The following is a 19,041-nucleotide window of genomic DNA, read 5'->3' on the forward strand; positions in this document are numbered from 1 at the left end:
TCATTCAGAGCTCCCAGTGGCGCCACAGATTAAAGTGCTGAGCTGCTGAACTTGCTGACCAAAAGGGCGGCAGTTTGAATCCGGGGTGAGCTCTCGCTGTTACTCCCAGCTTCTGCCAACCTAGCACTTCAAAAAGATGCAAGTGTGAGTAGATCAATAGGTACCGCTTCGGTGGGAAGGTAACGGCACTCCATGCAGTCATGCCGGCCACATGACCTTTGAGGTGTCTGCGGACAATGCCGGCTCTTCGACTTAGAAATGTGGATGAGCACCACCACCTCAGAGTCGGACACAACTAGATTTAATATCAGGGGACAACCTTTACTTCAAAGCAGAAGGGAAACATTCCAGGTACTTCTAGATGTGCCGTCGCACCTGGGGGCTATAACTCTTAGTGAAAGAGGCATGGACGTGACGTCTTTCCCCAGGGGATTGCGTCTTGCCCTCCTTTAAGGAAACTGGAACTCTCAAAGACCCAAACACTATAGATAACTCAAAATAGGTTTTATTGTTCACAAAGAGTTATCTCTTTAAAGCAATAAGCTGGAAGTTTCAAAGGGGTAAAGGAAAGTATGCATTACAGTCTCTGGTTGTCTTGGGTCCAAGGCGTTTTGCAGCTGAGAAGCTTTTCCAGGTCCCTCTTTCTCAATGGCTGCAAATGCCGGAGCAATCCACAACCCCAGTCCAAATGGTCTATGTTTGAAGACACAAAGTCTTCCTCTGGTGTCAAAAGAACTGGTTTGAAGGCGCTTGAGACTTCCTTATGTCGTTCAGGTTGATCTGAACATGAAGCATATGTCTCAAGGGTAAGAACCTCAGAATTGGTGCTGAGACGTAACTTAATCAGGGGCTTTTAGAGTCAAGTCTCTTACTCACGTCCATCTGGTAGAAAATCTGATGGTGGAATGAAAAAGGGAAGTAGAAAATCTGATGGTGGAATGAAAAAGGGAAGCACTCCCCTCCTCCAGGAAGAGGTGGAGCCAAACAATTGAGCTGAGAAAGCAATTCAACTGGTGCAAACAACATTGATTGACAGCTATAAATAACCAATCAATCCAACTATACATAGGCAGGGTAAAAAGGCAGGATTAAGCATGATACAACAGTTCAAATCTTGCAACTAACAGTTATACTTATAGGTGGCGCCACTCGCGCCATCACACTAGCCGCCATTTTTCTTACGTGGCAATAAAAAGCCACCACAATAGCAGATAATGCTAAAAACAAGATATTTTTAAAAGGCCCATTGGGGCCTTCCAGTTACCAAACTACAAGGATGATGCCTTTTCCTGTAAATATCCTTTTTTCTAGCCTCTCTTTTAACAGGTGTTTTATAAATAACATAAATATATCTATGAATAAAACATACTGGGATGCTCAGAGTTTTTTTCTCTGTGTTATTCTTTGGGAACTCAGGGTTGGGGGTTATTGCGGCATGTGTCAAGTGAGAAGGGGCCAATCCGGGACTTAAGCCTTGGATGTATAATGCAACCCAGAATTTGTAGGATCTGGATGTAAAAGTATAAAATACGTATAAGTGAAAAGTGATATACGTATCACATAGTGTTAGAATATTGTAATTTTTTAAATTCTGAAATGACAGAAGAGAATGCTCCGTGCAAAATTGCATCCGATCCCACAACAGCCGCAATGCAGTGCATTGTTTCGGCATCAATTCAACGCGGCTTTTGTTTGCCATGACATTTTTATTTGGCTCGTTGTCTTTTTTTTTTTTAACATCACTTTTGGTGATGTTAGGAGTATATAATCCGGACGAAAGTCCATTCTGGTTTGAAGGCAGTTTCTACATTTCTATGTGTGCATTTTTGCACTTTGCAATCTGGACCGATTCAGCAAACATTCCATTTGGGCTTTGCATGTCTAAGGGACCATGTTCATTGGCAAACAAATACAGTGCTCCTTTCCCCCCTTCCTGCCCTCCCGCCGTCTATTTATGGGCTTTGGAAATTCCCGGATTCCTCCCTCCCAATCCATTTCAGCACAACTAAACTGGGCTTCCTGTCGCGCAAAGGCGATTTGCAGTGTTTGCACAGCAGCTGCCCAGAGCTGTCAAAGTCACCAGCCATTGCATTGGCTGCTCTGCTTTGGGAAAGGCGGAAGGTCCGGTGGCAAAGGTTTCCAACATGTCTGAAGTCTACTGCATGGACAACAGGTCAGGGCACTGGGTAAGGATTTCTGTGACACTCCTGCTTTTGTTTCTGTGCCATTTTTTTTGCTATTGTATTGCTGGATCGACCCACAGCTGACGGAGAACTTCTCCAGACTGGATTCTAAAGCGCTTTTGGAGATAAATATAGCTTCCCAGATTAGGCTGCTTCAGCTTGACCTCCTGTAACCTCCAGGTTCATTGACAGAGCCTCAGAAAGCTTACAGGCAGACACAGGCCGTCCCTGAGCTACAAACATCCGACTCACAAACGACTCCTAGTTAAGAACGGGGCGGAGACAACAGGAAGAAAGAGAAATCTACCTCTCAGAAAGGAAATCCACACCTGTAATAGTTATCATGGAGGAAAAGTGCCTCCACTAAAGATTTATCCCCAAACCTTGTTTCCAAAACAAGCTACATCTTGCATTGCATGCTTTCGAACTGCTAGGTTAGCAGGAGCTAGGACTGACAGTCAGGAGCTCATCCCAACTCACGGCTTCAAACTGTTAACCTTCCGGTCAGCGGTTATTAGCTTTAATCGCGGCCGCTTCTACAAATTTTCAGTTTTTCTCAGTTTCGGAAACCAAATGTGCCGTTTCTTAATAAATTTAACATGCTGAATTCAAATATAATAATTAAATGTGTTAATTGGCTCTGGTTTTTATGCAACAGCTATTTCAATTTCCTCCACAATAGGTAATTCATTAATATTCTGATAATGTGCCTAACCTTACTGCATGTATATAAACCATGAATATTTACTAAATTTTAGTCAAATTATATTGCCAATTGTTTATACATGAGAAATATTTATTGAATTAGTCTATTGTTTATGTTTGTGCAGCAAGAAACTCTATTCGTAAGCCTAATGCAATTGAAAAGTCTGAAAGTGTAAATGTGGCTTTAATCGTGACTTTAGTTTATATCCTGTTTGCTTCTCTTGACTTTTCTTTTGTATTCAAGGAAAGGATTCCCTCTTCCAATGCTCCAGCAGGAGTCTGACAGCATTGACGGAGTCCATTGGCCTTGATCTCTTTTTTCCATAGTGCTTTATTTACTCACGTGCGAGGCATCACTACAGTCAAAAGAACAATGTAAAATGATGTTTAACGAGACTGTCTCAGTCTTCAACTGACTGACCCTCACCGTTCAAAAGTCTGGCCTTATATAGGGCTTTCTGGCTTTTGCACACGGCACTCATACTACGTCTTCAAACTTTCTAGAATATTCTAGAATCTTCCATAGTGTAAGTCGCAACATGCATTTTTTCAACCATACGTGATCACGTGATTGCTTATATCATAAAAACTAGAGCCAATATACATTTTTAAATGTCATTTTCGTTTTCAGCACCCCAAAATCATAAAAGAACAGCTATTTTCAGGCCCGAAACTTTTTCTCCGTTGAACAGTGTTATTTGTAAATGGGGCTGAGAGAATGACACCTGTGCCTCCTGAGGCTTCCAAGTACATAAATTTTGCTTCCTGCATGAAAACATTTTGAAAAGTTAATATCATATAGCATGTAAACAAAACATAAATACTCTGGAGGGCTATGATATGTGATCATGGCTGCCTTTTGGGATGAACAGAAATGAGGATGCCTCATCCAGTTGCCTTTTGGGTTGTTTATGGCAGCATGTGGGGTATAAATCAACATCATCATCAACAACAACAACAACAATAACAATAATAATAATATCTTTGAAGACAGATGCACTTGGCCCTTTGCCGATATCCCAGTCCACCCTGATTCCCACTCCTTGATTCTCTTATCCTCATATGTCCCTTCTGGATTTTTGTTTGATTCTGTCTCCATAGGTTGTGCCCAAGCCCGGGGACCTGATTGAAATTTCCCGTTTGGGATACCAACACTGGGCTGTCTATGTGGGATCTGGTTACGTGATCCACTTGGCTTCCTCAGGTAATAATAATAATAATAATAATAATAATAATACTTTATTAATATTCCGTCCTATCTCCCCGAGGGGACTCAGAGTGGAGTACAGCATGTATACAAACACAAACACAGGCAAACATTCAATGCCTTGATACAACGAGACAGAACTTAACAGACAAAGGCAAGGGCTTCCCCTTTCATCTCCGGCTTTTGGAGGCAGTACTCAACTCTGACTCTGGGGGAGCATCTCCACTTCCAAGCCAAGGAGCCTACGTTGTCCATAGACACTTCTTAGTCGTGTGGTTGGCATGATTGCTTGGAGCACCTGTTTTCCTTCCCGCCACATTTGCATGTTTTCGAACTATTAGGCTGGCAGGAGCTGGGGCTAACAGTGGGAGCTCACCCAGACCCACGGATTTGAACTGCCAACCTTCAAGATAGCAGTTAAGCAGCACAAAGGTTTAACCCATTGTTATCAGACATATATAAGCCGTTCCTGAGTTACAGACATACGACTCCTAGTTAAGAACGGGGATTTTGGTCGTGAGAAACTACAAGTCGCTTCTGGTGTGCAAAGACGTTGCCCAGGGGACGTCTGGATGTTTTGATGCTTTATTATCCTTGTGGGAGGCTTCTCTCATGTCCCCAAAAGAGGAGCTGGAGCTGATAGAGGGAGCCTGTTCTGTCACGCGCTGGGCCTGTAATAATTGACTTTTGAAATAGGATGTGCACCTTGTGCCCAGCGGGAAGCCAGGGGTGCCTCGAAAGAGGCCTTTAAGGATTTTCCTGTAGAGATAGTCTTTAGAGTTTTTAATGATGTAACAAAGTCCTTCCAACAGATATTTCTCAAATCTTCAGTGGGTCAAACAAATGCTTCAAGGCTTTGAATTAACTGGTGTCTTCCTTAATCTTGTCCACGAGGGACAGGCAACTGTCTTCATTAACTGTTCCTTTAGAGGAAAACCCTTTCTTAACCTCTTCCAGGCTGACTATAATCTAATCCTTACTGATGTGGGTCCTACTACTGGATTCAAACTGCGTCTTGAGCACCAAGTATTTATTTTATTATTTCGTATACTTCTACCCCGCCCTTCTCAGCTCCCGAGGGGGGACTCAGGGCGGCTTACAAAAAGGCACGTCTTGGTGCCTGCACAAACACAATAACATATAAAACCAGCAATTAAATGGTCAACAATTAAAACAATTAAAACAACAATATATCACACAATCAATAGCCAACTCAGAGTTCATATTTCGTTCCACCATTGTCCAGTTCCTATCCATCGTCACAGTCCCTTATTCATCTGCCAGATTGCCCAAACGCCTGGTCCCACATCCATGTTTTTAATTTCTTTCTGAAGGAAAGGAGGGATGTTGCTGATCTAATCTCCCCGGGGAGAGAAATCCCTGGAGCTGTGTTGCCACCATACGTTCCATGACTTTGCCCAAATAGGGGAGATTGGAAACTGGCCGATAGTTGTCTAATTGAGTGGGATCCAGTGATGGTTTCTTCAACAGCGGTTTTATGATAGCTTGTTTTAAGCTCGCTGGAAATTTTCCTTCCTGTAAGGAGGCGTTAACCACCACCTTCACCCACTCTGCCAAACCCCCTCTGGCTTCCTTTATCAGCCAGGATGGGCAGGGGTCTAGGATGCATGTGGTAGGTCGCACCTCTCCAAGGATCCTGTCCACATCCTCAAGCTGAACCAATTGAAATGAATCCAACAAAACCGGACAAGCAGATGCTCTCGTTACATCCCCAGAGACTGCCATTAATATGGCGTCAAAACCCGACCGAATCCGTGCAATTTTATCCGCGAAGAATCGAGCAAATGCTTCACAGCGAGCTACCGTGTTATCAGGGACCTCGCTTTTCGGCGGATTTAACAGACCCCTGACAACTCGGAAAAGCTCAGCTGGACGGTTCTTCGCAGATGCAATGTTGGCAACAAGAAATGTTTTCTGTGCCGCCGCTATTGCCACACCGTAGGCCCTTAGAAAGGTATTCAGATGTGTTTGGGCTGGATTGGTGGGGTTCTGACGCCACACGCACTCTAGCCTCCTCTTCTTTCGCTTCATCGCTGCCAGCTCCTCGGTAAACCAAGGATCAGGTTTAGCTCGGTTACTCGAGAGGCGGCGTTCCGGAGCGATTGTGTCGATTGCCCTGGCCATCTCCCTGTCCCACCGAGAGACCAAGACATCGACAGAGTCGCCAGCCAAGAAGGTGGAAAATTCCCCAAGAGCCGTCAGGAAGCCGTTTGGCTCCATAAGCCTCCTGGGGCGGACCATTCTATTGGGTCCACCACCCCTGCGGAGGTTAGGAGGTGCGGTGAGTCTAAACCTGATCAGATGGTGATCGGTCCATGGCAATGGAGCAATGGTCAGCTCCTCCACCCCGTCACCTTCACCCTACCAGTAAAGGCTTGCAGATTCTCCAGCTGGAGTTCTCTGGGTCTGTAAAGCTGTTTTCCCTCCAGAATGTCCCTGGAATTTCCTGGACTTCAGTTTCCCTGGATGGTCTTACGAAATGAAGCTTTTGTGCAGGCGAAGCTTGTCCACGTCCTCTAACTTAGCTTTCCTCACTAAGACTAACTAAAAATGGCTCCCTCTTCCCTTCCCATCTCCCTAGGAGAAGGGGCGGATCCAAACTTAACAATGATAGACAAGTGGCTTGCCCTATGACTGCAAACCAAAGGACGCCACCTTTTTGCAGAATCCTTGCATGCAAACACTTAATAGAAAGAAAATAAAGTTGGAGCTCCTGCACAGTTGGACATACCAGCACAGAGCCCATCCACGCTCTCCCTGGATTTGAACCTATGACCTGTCGGTCTTCAGTCCTGCCGGCACAGGGGTTTAACTCACTGCGCCACCAGGGACTCTATAGAACAGGGATGACTCTTGCTTTCCTCCAGATTTTGGGGATCTGACAGGATGCAGTGCAGTTGTTCATCAGCTCCAGGGGACACGAGAGAAGCCTACTCGGAGGATTGCAAGACATCCAGGTGTCCCCTGGGCAGCGTCTTCGTAGACGGCTGACTCTCTCACTCCAGAAGCAACCAGCATCGACTTGCAGCATGCAAACAAGCAAGCAAAACAACCACGGGAATTGAGATAAATCTACCCCTACACTATTGAATCAATACACATGTTTAAGTAATTTTGGAAGCTGAGCAGCCACATCTTATTACATTTGGGTCCAAACAGCTGATGCCGGTCCTTGTGATGCGCTCAAGCTCCCTGTGGTAGTTGCCATGGCAACCGACGGGGAATCAGAGCTTATCTGAACGTCTTGCTCAGGACATATAACACGGCATTACTCTCTGCTGCAATGATCACCATTCAAATGACTTGGAATTGGTTGAGGACACACCTGCAAAAATGATGATGATGATGATGATAATGATGATGATGACTATTTCATATCAAAATCATTGCATAAATTAGTAGAAAACTGATAAAAATTGAAGGCGTGCAGGAAGCTAAATATCTTTTGACCAAAAATGGGCAACAGCAATGGCATTGTCTGTAGCCTCCATGTGCCGTCGCGCCTGGGGTCTATAGATCTTAGTGAAAGAAACATGGACGTGACATCTCTCCCCAGGGAATTGCTTCTTGCCCTCCTTTAGGAAACTGGAACTCCCAAGGACCAAGACACAACAGATAACTCGAAATGGTCTTCATTGTTCACAGCGAGTTATCTTTCTTAGGCATAAACTTGATGTTTCAACAGGGATAAAGAAAATATATGTTACGGTCTCTGAAGTCTTGGGTCCAAGGAGTTTTGCAGCTGAGAAGCTTTCCAAGTTCCCTCTTTTCTCAATGGCTGTGAATGCCTGAGCAATCCACAACCCCGGTCCAAATGGCCTATATTTGAAGGCACAAAGTCTTCCTCTGGTGCCAAAGGACTGGTTTGAAGGCGCTTGAGACTCCTCAACGCCGTCCAGGAAGATCTGGGCATGAAGTGTGAATCTCAAGGGTAAAAACCTGAGAATTGGTGATGAGAGATAGCTTAAACAAGGGCTTTAGAGCAGGGGTCCCCAAACTACGGCCCGCGGGCCACTTCCGGCCCACCAAGGGCTCTTACCCGGCCCGCAGAGGAGGAGTGCCCCCCCACACAGTGCCCCTCAGTTGGCTGGCTCACGCTATCCGTCAGGCTCGATGGACAGTGTGAGCCAACCAAGGGCAGCTGCTCAGCGTGGTCTACTAGCGCGTAAACACCTTGCAAGGTGCTTTACTCGCAAGTAGGCCGCGCAGGGCTGCTTCCCCCTTGGTAGGCTCACGCTATCCGTCGGGCCTGATGGGCAGCGTGAGCCAGCCAAGGGTAGCTGCTCCGTGTGGTCTACTATTGCGTAACGCACCACGCGAGGTGCTTTACTCGCAAGTAGGCCGTGCAGGGCTGCTTTCCCCTTGGCTGGCTCATGCTATCCATCAGGCTCGATGGACAGCGTGAGCCAACCAAGGGCAGCTGCTCCGCGTGGTCTACTATTGCGTAACGCACCTCGCGAGGTGCTTTACTCGCAAGTAGGCCGCGCAGGGCTGCTTCCCCCTTGGCTGGCTCACGCTATCCGTCAGGCCCGATGGACAGCGTGAGCCAGCCAAGGGAGGCTGCCCCCGGCGCTCCATGCAGTCATGCTGGCCACATGACCTTGGAGGTGTCTACGGACAACGCCGGCTCTTCGACTTAGAAATGCAGATGAGCACCACACCCCAGAGCCAGACACGACTGGACTTCATGTCAGAGGAAAACCTTTAACCAGGAAAATTGTGGAAGATCCACGGTGGGAGAAAGAACTCTTATCTGTTGGAGGTAGGTATGAATGTTTCAATTGGCCACCTTGATTGCCATTTCCTAGCCTGACAGTTTTTAGGGAGAATCCTTTGTTGAGAGGTGGTTAGCTGGCCCTGATTGTTTCTTGTCTGGAGCTCCCCTGTGTTTGAGTGTTGTTCTTTATTTACAGTTATCATTTTAGATTTTGTTCAGACTAGAAATAGGAAGATTTCCCATTCTCTGCTCCTGGAATTACTGCCTAAAGAGGGCTAGAAAGAACCCCCTCTAAGGGCCCTTTCCACACAGCAAAATAAGATATGTGCAATGTACAAAGGAATTTTTTTATTGATTTTTTTTTTAAAAAACTATAGTCCGGCCCTCCATCGGCCTGAGGGACAGTAAACTGCCCCCTGGTTTAAAAAGTTTGAGGACCCCTGCTTTAGAGCCAAATCTTTTTCCCGTCCGTCTATAAAGCTGTCTGATGGTAGAATGAAAAGAAAGCTCTGCCCTCTTGCCCAGGAAGGGGAGGAGCCAACAATTAAGCAAGGAAGGCAATTCAACAGATGTAAACAACCTTGATAGAAAGCAGTAGATAGCCAAACAATTCAACTGTACATTCACATACAGGTGGGGCCTGACGCGCCGTCACACGCCAGCAATTCCTCCTCTGTACATGAGGCAGGGCACAATGGACAAGCATACAGATGCAGAGTTGTCTGTTCTGCTCCACAGTCACGTAAGGTATGGGATTCTTTTAGGTAGGGCCATTTTGCCAGCAAACATAACAGCATGACATTTCTTTTGTGAAGATATGTGAATATTCAATTTCACATCATTTTTTAAAAATACAGATTGCAGATTTCTTCATATTTGAGGTGCAAAGGATTTGGCACACAACTCCCACAAAATTGGGATGCAGAGAAGAAGCAAGATTGCCTGACTTCCCCATCCTTATAGCTAACATACCTTGAGTAGGACAGAGAAGCATCCCTCGGTATGCTAGTCTGAGCTTCTTTCAACTCATGTGACTGCTGGGCAGGGGCGGCTCGTCCATTACGCAAAGTAAGCGGTCGCAGAACACTTTTTTTGCCAGGGGCGCAGAGGCGCCTCTGTAAATGCCCCTCGACCGCCACTTGAGGAGCGCCCCGAGAACTCAAAACAGCCCTAGCAGTCCAGGGGGAGCCTCGGCTTTCTTGCCTTGCTGCCGGGCGACCCTCTTCCCAAAGGGGCCGGGCCCTTGAGCCTCGCCTAGCCCCTCTCATTCCTGCTCCACCTGACCACCGGGTGTGCGAGCAGAGCTGGCGCTCGATCGTTCTCCGTGTTCAATCCCTTCCCCATGACCGTCTCCCTTTCCCGATCCCCCGGCACTCCACCCACCTCCTCTCCTCTCCCCAATCCGCGGGTGGACCAAGGGGCGGAGCCGCCGCGTCTGACCCGCTTCGGATCCGGAGGCGTGTCTGAAGACCCCAGCGTGCGCACCAAAAGTCGCCTCTTCTCCTGACTTTCTCTTCAGCCATTCGGACCAAGAGACAGAGAGAGAGAGAGAGAGAGAGAGCCCCTCTGGTTGGAGGTATCTCCCACCTCCGCTCCCTCCTTTGTTTTTGCGCCTTCCTTCAGGAAAGGTGGGCATCTCCACCTCTCTCTCTCTCTTCTCTCTCGGTCCCAATAGCTGAGGAGAAAGTCAGGAGAAGAGGTGACTTTTGGTGCACACACTGGGGTCTTCAGGCACACCTCTGGACCCAAAGCGGGCCAGGCAAGGGAGCAAGTGCGGCAAGTGTAGTTACTGGGATGTATAGTTCACCTACAATCAAGGAGCATTCTGAACTCCACCAATGATGGAATTGAACCAAATATGGCACACAGAACTCCCACGACGAACAGAAAATATATATCAATGATTGGTTGGGGGGGGGGGGGGGCACCAAAATATTGTTTGCTTACCTTTGAAAACTAGCTAGGGCCGCCTCTGCTGCTGGGAGTTGTAGTACAAAAGCTTATCTTGCCTATGCATGTGCTTTCCTGTCTTTCCAAGGCGACTTCAAAGAAGCCAGCACAAACAGCCTCCTGTCTGTCATGACGGAAAAAGCCATGGTGAAGAAGGAACGGCTCAGGGACATCATTCGGGGCGACAACTATTGCATCAACAACAAATACGATGAGAAATGCAACCCGCTTCCCGCCAACAAAATTGTCCAGGAGGCGGAAGCGCTCTTGGGAAAGGAAATGCACTATAGTGTGACCAGCAATAACTGCGAACACTTTGTCACTAGGCTCCGCTATGGCACGGCTAGGAGCGACCAGGTGAGATGGGAAAACCTCACGCTTGGAGATGCCGTTGTTATGGAATACTTTGTTGTTATGAAGGCCAAAACATCTGGGGACCCAGAAGTTGAGAACCACCGATTTACAGCATTTCAGTTATTGCAAATTACTCTAGCTCAGCGGTTCTCAACCTGGGGGTTGCGACCCCCAGGGGGGTCGCCTGGCCTTTTAGGAGGGGTCGCAAGGCCAAGGGCGTGGGCCAGGTGAGGGCTCCTTTGTGCAAAGCCTGCCTCGCCTGCCGCGCACTCTCACCATCTGGCGAGGGTGCGAGGCGGGCGAGGGGTCCTCGGTACGAGGCCTGGCGCAAAGCCCCCTCGTCTGCCTCACGCTTTCACCATCCAGCGAGGGCGCGAGGCAGGTGAGGGGTCCTCGGTGGGAGGCCTGGCCTGGCACAAAGCCCCTTCACCCGCCTCGTGCATTCACCATCCGGCGAGGGTTCGAGGCGGGCGAGGGGTGCTCGGCGTGAGATCTGGCCTCACGCAAAGCCCCCTTGCCCGCCTCGCGCTTTCACCATCCGGAGAGGGTTCGAGGCGGGCGAGGGGTCCTCGGCGTGAGATCTTGCCACACGCAAAGCCCCCTTGCCCGCCTCGCGCTTTCACCATCCAGCGAGGGTTCGAGGCGGTCGAGGGGTCCTCGGCGTGAGATCTAGCCTCACGCAAAGCCCCCTTGCCCGCTTCGCGCTTTCACCATCAAGCGAGGGTTCGAGGCGGGCGAGGGGTCCTCGGCGTGAGGCCTGGCCTGGCACAAAACCCCTTCGCTCGCCTCGCGCTTCTACCATCCGGCGAGGGTGCGAGGCGGGCGAGGGGTCCTCGGCGCGAGGCCTGGCGCAAAGCCCCCTCGCCTGCCTTGCGCTTTCACCATCCAGCGAGGGTGCGAGGCAGGTGAGGGGTCCTCGGCGCGAGGCCTGGCCTGGCACAAAGCCCCTTCAACCGCCTCGCGCTTTCACCATCCGGCGAGGGTTCGAGGCGGGCGAGGTCCTCGGCGTGGGATCTGGCCTCACACAAAGCCCCCTTGCCCGCCTCGCGCTTTCACCATGCTCTGGATGTCAGAGCTGAATTGGTCGAAGGTACTGCAAATGCCATCATCTCTTGTCCATACTGCCCCAAACATAATGTTTTTGTGATTAATCATAGAATCATAGAATCAAAGAGTTGGAAGAGACCTCATGGGCCATCCAGTCCAACCCCATTCTGCCAAGAAGCAGGAATATTGCATTCAAATCACCCCTGACAGATGGCCATCCAGCCTCTGCTTAAAAGCTTCCAAAGAAGGAGCCTCCACCACACTCCGGGGCAGAGAGTTCCACTGCTGAACGGCTCTCACAGTCAGGAAGTTCTTCCTCATGTTCAGATGGAATCTCCTTTCTTGTACTTTGGAGCCATTGCTCCATTGCGTCCTAGTCTCCAGGGAAGCAGAAAACAAGCTTGCTCCCTCCTCCCTGTGGCTTCCTCTCACAGATTTATACATGGCTATCATGTCTCCTCTCAGCCTTCTCTTCTTCAGGCTAAACATGTCCAGCTCCTTAAGCCGCTCCTCATAGGGCTTGTTCTCCAGACCCTTGATCATTTTAGTCGCCCTCCTCTGGACACACTCCAGCTTGTCAATATCTCTCTTGAATTGTGGTGCCCTGAATTGGACACAATATTCAGGTGTGTTCTAGAGGGGTAGCATTACTTCCCTGGATCTAGACACTCGACTCCTCTTGATACAGGCCAAAATCCCATTGGCTTTTTTTTGCTGCCACATCACATTGTTGGCTCATGTTTAACTTGTTGTCCACGAGGACTCCAAGATCTTTTCACACGTACTGCTCTCGAGCCAGGCATTGTCCCCCATTCTGTATCTTTGCATTTCGTTTTTCCTGCCAAAGTGGAGTATCTTGCATTTGTCACTGTTGAACTTCATTTTGTTAGTTTTGGCCCATTAACGTCACCTTTCTTGTTTTTTTTCTAGGTGAGAGATGCTGTGATTGTTGGCACCGTTGGACTGGTCGGTGTCGGGGCGATGGTTGTTTTGGCAGGCCTGATAGGCAGTATGTTGTCGCCCAAGAATCAAACAAAGAAATAGTTGTGTTAGATTCCCATCTCAGACTGGGGTTTCCCCCATTTTCAGAAGCCTTCTCTGACTCGAACTCTTTCCTATATTTCCAATGTGAGCAATTAACAATGCAATGTCATACTGGGTCTTTGTTTTGTGACCCTGCCAGAGGTGGGAAAAGCACTGAAGTAGAGATTACAGATGAAAACACTTATTTTGTACCTCCAACAACTTGTCACATAATACCTGGCTGCAAAATATACACATTTCGGGTTTTTTGGGTATAGTTTGGAGAACTGAAATACAAGCTGTCCCCAGGTTACACACATCCAATTTACAAACGACTCCTAGTTAAGACTAGGGCTGCGACAAAAGGAAGCGAGAGAAATCAGAAGGGAAATTTACTTCTGAAAGAGTTATTATCACGTGTCTGGAGACATCATGTTCTTTTGCACCTCTTTGAGCCAAGCTTTACTTAACATTCTACTGCTTGCTGTTCTTACTTACTGTCCTCCCACTTCGTTAATAAAAAAAGTTTTAATTAATTTTTGTTATATATTCATATTTATTGTTCTTGAAGTCAATACGGACTTTAGGAGGGTCTCTCCAGTAAGAGAGACCCCTAGGACCGCACCAAAGAGGATCCATGACCTTGGCGAGCCGTCAGAGAAGCCTGATTCCAGCAATTCCTTTGTAATTAAATTAAAATGTGACCAGAGAAATTCCCTGTTTACCAGGCCAACTCAGAAAAATAAAGAAAGAATTTCCAGTTGCTATTGTCCATGCAAATGTCTGTGATAAGGTTGGTTTCGAGGGAACAACAGCCCCCTCGGGCACTGAGTGGTTTTTCCTGGTCGCCTTTTTGGGGCAAAGGGCAAGGGTAAAGGGGGCAAAAGATATTTCATAGCAAGATACATACATTCAAATCATAAGCATTTCATGGCAACAAAACCCCATCTTTGTCCCACATCCCAAGTATATTTAATAAGAGGATTAATTTTCATGAAGAAGCCTGAAGTGCAATGTTTTAAAAGGTCCTTGAGGAAAGTTCATGAGGGAGATAGTATGTACTGAAGTCCAAGACATGCAGGCAGAGAGTCCATGATCATTGGGAAGGCTGGCAGATGAAACCCCAGCTGTTCTGCAACTGATTCACACTTTGGTCCTTGGGAAACTACAACTCTCACAAAGGGCAGAAGTCCCAAGATCCAGCCGTTTCCCAAAAGCCTCATGGGGTCCTTGTTGTTGTCAGTGCCTTGGCAATGTGACCAAGACTTAACCTCTATTGCACAGTCTGGTGCCTTTGTCCTTTGCAGAACTATAAGTCACCATCCCTTGTTGGGGGGGGGGCATGCTCGACGTCATTAATAGTCCCAAAGCTCTGGCTGGGAGCTTACAGCCTCTCAGCCTTACAGCATTTGGGGGAAACAGTTTTACAGACCCAAAGAACTCCAGCTGGAGAATCTACAAAGCCTTGACTGGTAGGTCTACTCGGGACCCAAGTAGTAGTTTGGAACCGGTAGTAGGACCCACATCAGCAAAGCCTAGATAGTAGATTGTCTGGGAGAGGTTAAAAAAGGGTTTTCCTTTCAAAAGAAAAGAAACAGTTCCCAAAGCCAGTTGCCTGTCCCTTGTGGACAGGGGCGGCTTGTCCATTACGCGAAGTAAGCGGTCGCAGAACACTTTTTTTTTGCCAGGGGCGCAGAGGCGCCTCTGTAAATGCCCCTCGACTGCCACTTGAGGAGCGCCCCTAGCAGTCCGGGGGGAGCCTCGGCTTTCTTGCCTTGCTGCCGGGCAATCCTCTTCCCAAAGGGGCCGGGCCCTTGAGCCTCGCCTAGCCCTTCTCGTTCCTGCTCCACCCGGCCACCGGGTGCGCGAGCAGAGCCGGCGCTCAATTGTTCTCCATGTTCGATCCCTTCCCTATGACCCTTTCCCCTTTCCCAATCCCCGACGCTCCACTCACCTCCTCTCCTCTCCCCAATCCGCGGGTGGGCCAAGGGGCGGAGCTGCCGCACCTGGCCCGCTTCGGGTCTGGAGGCATGTCTGAAGACCCCAGTGTATGCACCAAAAGTCGCCTCTTCTCCTGACTTTCTCTTCAGCCATTGGGACCAAGAGAGAGAGAGAGAGAGCCCCTCCGGTTGGAGGAATCTCCCACCTCTGCTCCCTCCTTTGTTTTTGCGCCTACCTTCGGGAAAGTTGGGCATCTCCACCTCTCTCTCTCTCTCTCTCTTGGTCCCAATGACTGAGAAGAAAGTCAGGAGAAGAGGTGACTTTTGGTGCACGCCTCCGGACCCAAAGCGGGCCAGGCAAGGGACCAAGTGCGGCAAGTGTAGTTACTGGGATGTATAGTTCACCTACAATCAAAGAGCATTCTGAACTCCACAAATGATGGAATTGAACCAAATATGGCACACAGAACTCCCACGACAAACAGAAAATATATATCAATGATTGGTTGGGGGGGGGGGGGCGCCAAAATACTGTTTGCTTACCGTTGAAAATTACCTAGGGCCGCCTCTACTTGTGGACAAGATAAAGAAAGCCACCAGTCATTTGTATGATTGTATTTGAAGATTGAAGAAGTATTTGTTTAATTTGTTCAGTAATAAAGGACTTTGTTAAACCCTTCAAGCCTCTAAAGACTCTTCCAATGGAAAATCCTTAGGGCCTCTCTATCAAGGCACCCTGGCTTCCCGCTGGGCACAAAGTGCACGTCCTGTTCAAAAGACAATTATTACAGGCCCAGCGTCTGACAGCACACTCTCTGTCTCTTCTGTCAGTGGCTGATCATTTGTGTACTGTGCTCTGACTTCATAGAAGCAAAAAGTGGGTGCTAGAAATAATATCAATAGAAAGCTGACTGGGACAACATGGGGGTCACAAGCAGACACAATGAAGACACAATACTTCCTCTTCATCTTGGAAAGAAGTGACGAGTGGAGTGCCGCAGGGTTCCGTCCTGGGCCCGGTCCTGTTCAACATCTTTATTAATGACTTAGATGAAGGGCTAGAAGGCAGGATCATTAAGTTTGCAGACGACACCAAATTGGGAGGAAGAACCAAGACTCCAGAGGACAGGAGCAGGATTCGAAACGATCTTGACAGATTAGAGAGATGGGCCAAAACTAACAAAATGAAGTTCAACGGGGACAAATGCAAGATACTCCACTTTGGCAGGAAAAACGAAATGCAAAGATACAAAATGGGGGACAATGCCTGGCTCAAGAGCAGTACGTGTGAAAAAGATCTTGGAGTTAAACATGAGCCAGGAATGTGATGTGGCGGCAAAAAAAGCCAATGGGATTTTGGCCTGCATCAATAGGAGCATAGTGTCTAGATCTAGGGAAGTCATGCTACCCCTCTATTCTGCTTTGGTTAGACCACACCTGGAATATTGTGTCCAATTCTGGGCACCACAATTCAAGAGGGATATTGACAAGCTGGAATGTGTCCAGAGGAGGGCGACTAAAATGATCAAGGGTCTGGAGAACAAGCCCTATGAGGAGCGGCTTAAGGAGCTGGGCATGTTTAGCCTGAAGAAGGCTGAGAGGAGATATGAGGAGCCATGTATAAATATGTGAGAGGAAGCCACAGGGAGGAGGGAGCAAGCTTGTTTTCTGCTTCCTTGGAGACTAGGGCGCGGAACAATGGCTTCAAACTACAAGAGAGGAGATTCCATCTGAACATCAGGAAGAACTTCCTGACTGTGAGAGCCGTTCAGCAGTGGAACTCTCTGCCCCGGAGTGTGGTGGAGGCTCCTTCTTTGGAAGCCTTTAAGCAGAGGCTGGATGGCCATTTGTCAGGGGTGATTTGAATTCAATATTCCTGCTTCTTGGCAGAATGGGGTTAGACTGGATGGCCCATGAGGTCTCTTCCAACTCTTTGATTCTTTGATTCTATGATTCTATGATTCTATGAAATCTATAGGGCTTCTAATCTGAGGCATCCCCGGCGTCTCATTGGGCATACAGAGCACGTCCTGACTACAGACCTTTTCACAGGCCCAGCGCATGACAGCACAGGGACCTTGTCGAAGGAAGGCCTTCCTGAAACCCAGATATGCTCCATCCATGACATTCCCTGCAACTACCCAGCTTGTTCCTCTATCAAAAAAAGAGATTGGATTAGTTTGGCATGGTATCTTTTTGATAAATCCGTGTTGACTATTAGCGATGACCACATTTGTTTCTAAGTGTTTGCAGACCACTTCCTTAACAATCTTTTCCAGAATCTTGCCCGGTATCGACGTGAGGCTGACCGGACGGTAGTTGTTTGGGTCGTCCTTTTTTCCCTTCTTGAAGATTGGGACCACATTGGCCCTCCTCCAATCTGCTGGAACTTCTCCCGTTCTCCAAGAACTCTCAAAGATGATTGCCAATGGTTCAGAAATGACTTCCGCTCGTTCCTTCAATACTCTTGGGTGTATCTGGCCCTGGGGACTTGAACTGGTATTCCTGGACGACTTGTTTCCCAATTTGGTTTTGGATGTCCTCTAATCCCTCATCTACTCCATCTTGCTGAGGTTGAAGATGACTTTCTTTTTGTGAGAAGACCGAGGCAAAGAAGGTATTAAGTAGTTCTGCCTTTTCCCTATCATCCCCTTGTCAGAATTGCCCCATCTTCTCCTCGAAGAGCCCCTATCGCCTCCTTTGTCCTCCTCCAATCTGCTGGGATTTGTCCTGTTCTCCAAGAACTCTGGAAGATTAGTTCCGAAATGACTTCAGGTAGTTCCTTCGATATTCGTGGATGGAGTTGATCCGGCTCTGGAGACTTGAATTTGTTTATAACACAGGAGGAAAAATTGTGTTACATAGTGTTACCTGTTTCATACGGTACAATGCCTACGCTCCATCGCTGCAGATGGGAACAGGTTGAGGGACATCAAGCACAGGTTGAGGACATAGAGCAGAGCGACTTGGATCATCCTTGATGGAGCCAGTGACAGCCATCCTTGCACCGGCCTCCCCATCTCTTTCCACCTGTTACTCGGTAACAGGTGAGGTAGCACTTTCCCTATGAAGTCACTCCAAGCACCAGGTAGAAAATGGGAGGTTAATTCATTTGCCATAGGAAAAAAGCGACAGGCCACTGCAGGTACGGAGGGGCTGGGAGTGCGGTTGGAAGCCGGGATTGCCCTTGGGTTTCTCTACTTGATCCAAAGATATCCCACCTGTGCTTATTAGTGGGGCTGGATCCGGCCAGATTTGGTTCCCAGGAATGGCCAGAGATGGACCTACCTTTCGTTAGGGTATAAACAAACATAATAATCTATAGGTAAAGGTAAAGGTTGTCCCCTGGCATTAAGTCCAGTCATGTCTGACTCTGGGGTGTGGTGCTCATTTCCATTTCTAAGCCAAAAAGCCAGCGTTGTCCGTAGACACCTCCAAGGTCATGCGGCCAGCATGACCGCATGGAGCGCCGTTACTTTCCCGCCAGAGCGGTACCTATTGATCTACTCACATTTGCATGTTTTCGAACTGCTAGGTTGGCAGAAGCTAGGGCTGACAGCAGAAGCTCACGCCGCTCCCTGGAATCGAACCTGCGACCTTTTGGTCAACAAGTTCAGCAGCTCAGTGCTTTAACCCACGCGACACCGGGGGCCCCCTAATATATATATATGTGTCTGTGTGTGTGTATTAGGCTTGGGCAATCCATGGTTCTAAATGGTTCTAAAGCACTTACAAAACTAAAGTTCTGGTGGTGAAAATTTCAGAACTCTAACAAAACTCTCAAAATTTCATAATAAATGGCAGTTCCTAATTGGTTCTGTCATTAAAATCACCAATAATGAAATAATAATTAAATTTTGAAAGTTTTGTTAGAGTTCTGAAATTTTCACCACC

General features: G+C 48.0%; 1 protein-coding gene across 1 annotated transcript; it reads left to right on the forward strand.

The window, feature by feature from the left end:
* The first annotated feature begins 2,009 nt into the window (after positions 1–2,009).
* On the forward strand, positions 2,010–13,743 carry LOC132764394 (phospholipase A and acyltransferase 3-like). Its single transcript, XM_060758395.2, has 4 exons — positions 2,010–2,186; positions 3,990–4,092; positions 10,872–11,140; positions 13,115–13,743. Exons 1-4 carry the CDS (start codon positions 2,145–2,147, stop codon positions 13,226–13,228), a joined length of 528 nt encoding a protein of 175 aa, XP_060614378.2. The 5' UTR covers positions 2,010–2,144; the 3' UTR covers positions 13,229–13,743.
* The last annotated feature ends 5,298 nt before the right edge of the window (positions 13,744–19,041 follow it).

The sequence above is a fragment of the Anolis sagrei genome, chromosome 12, assembly GCF_037176765.1.
Source record: "Anolis sagrei isolate rAnoSag1 chromosome 12, rAnoSag1.mat, whole genome shotgun sequence".
NCBI classification, from domain to species: Eukaryota; Metazoa; Chordata; class Lepidosauria; order Squamata; family Dactyloidae; genus Anolis; species Anolis sagrei.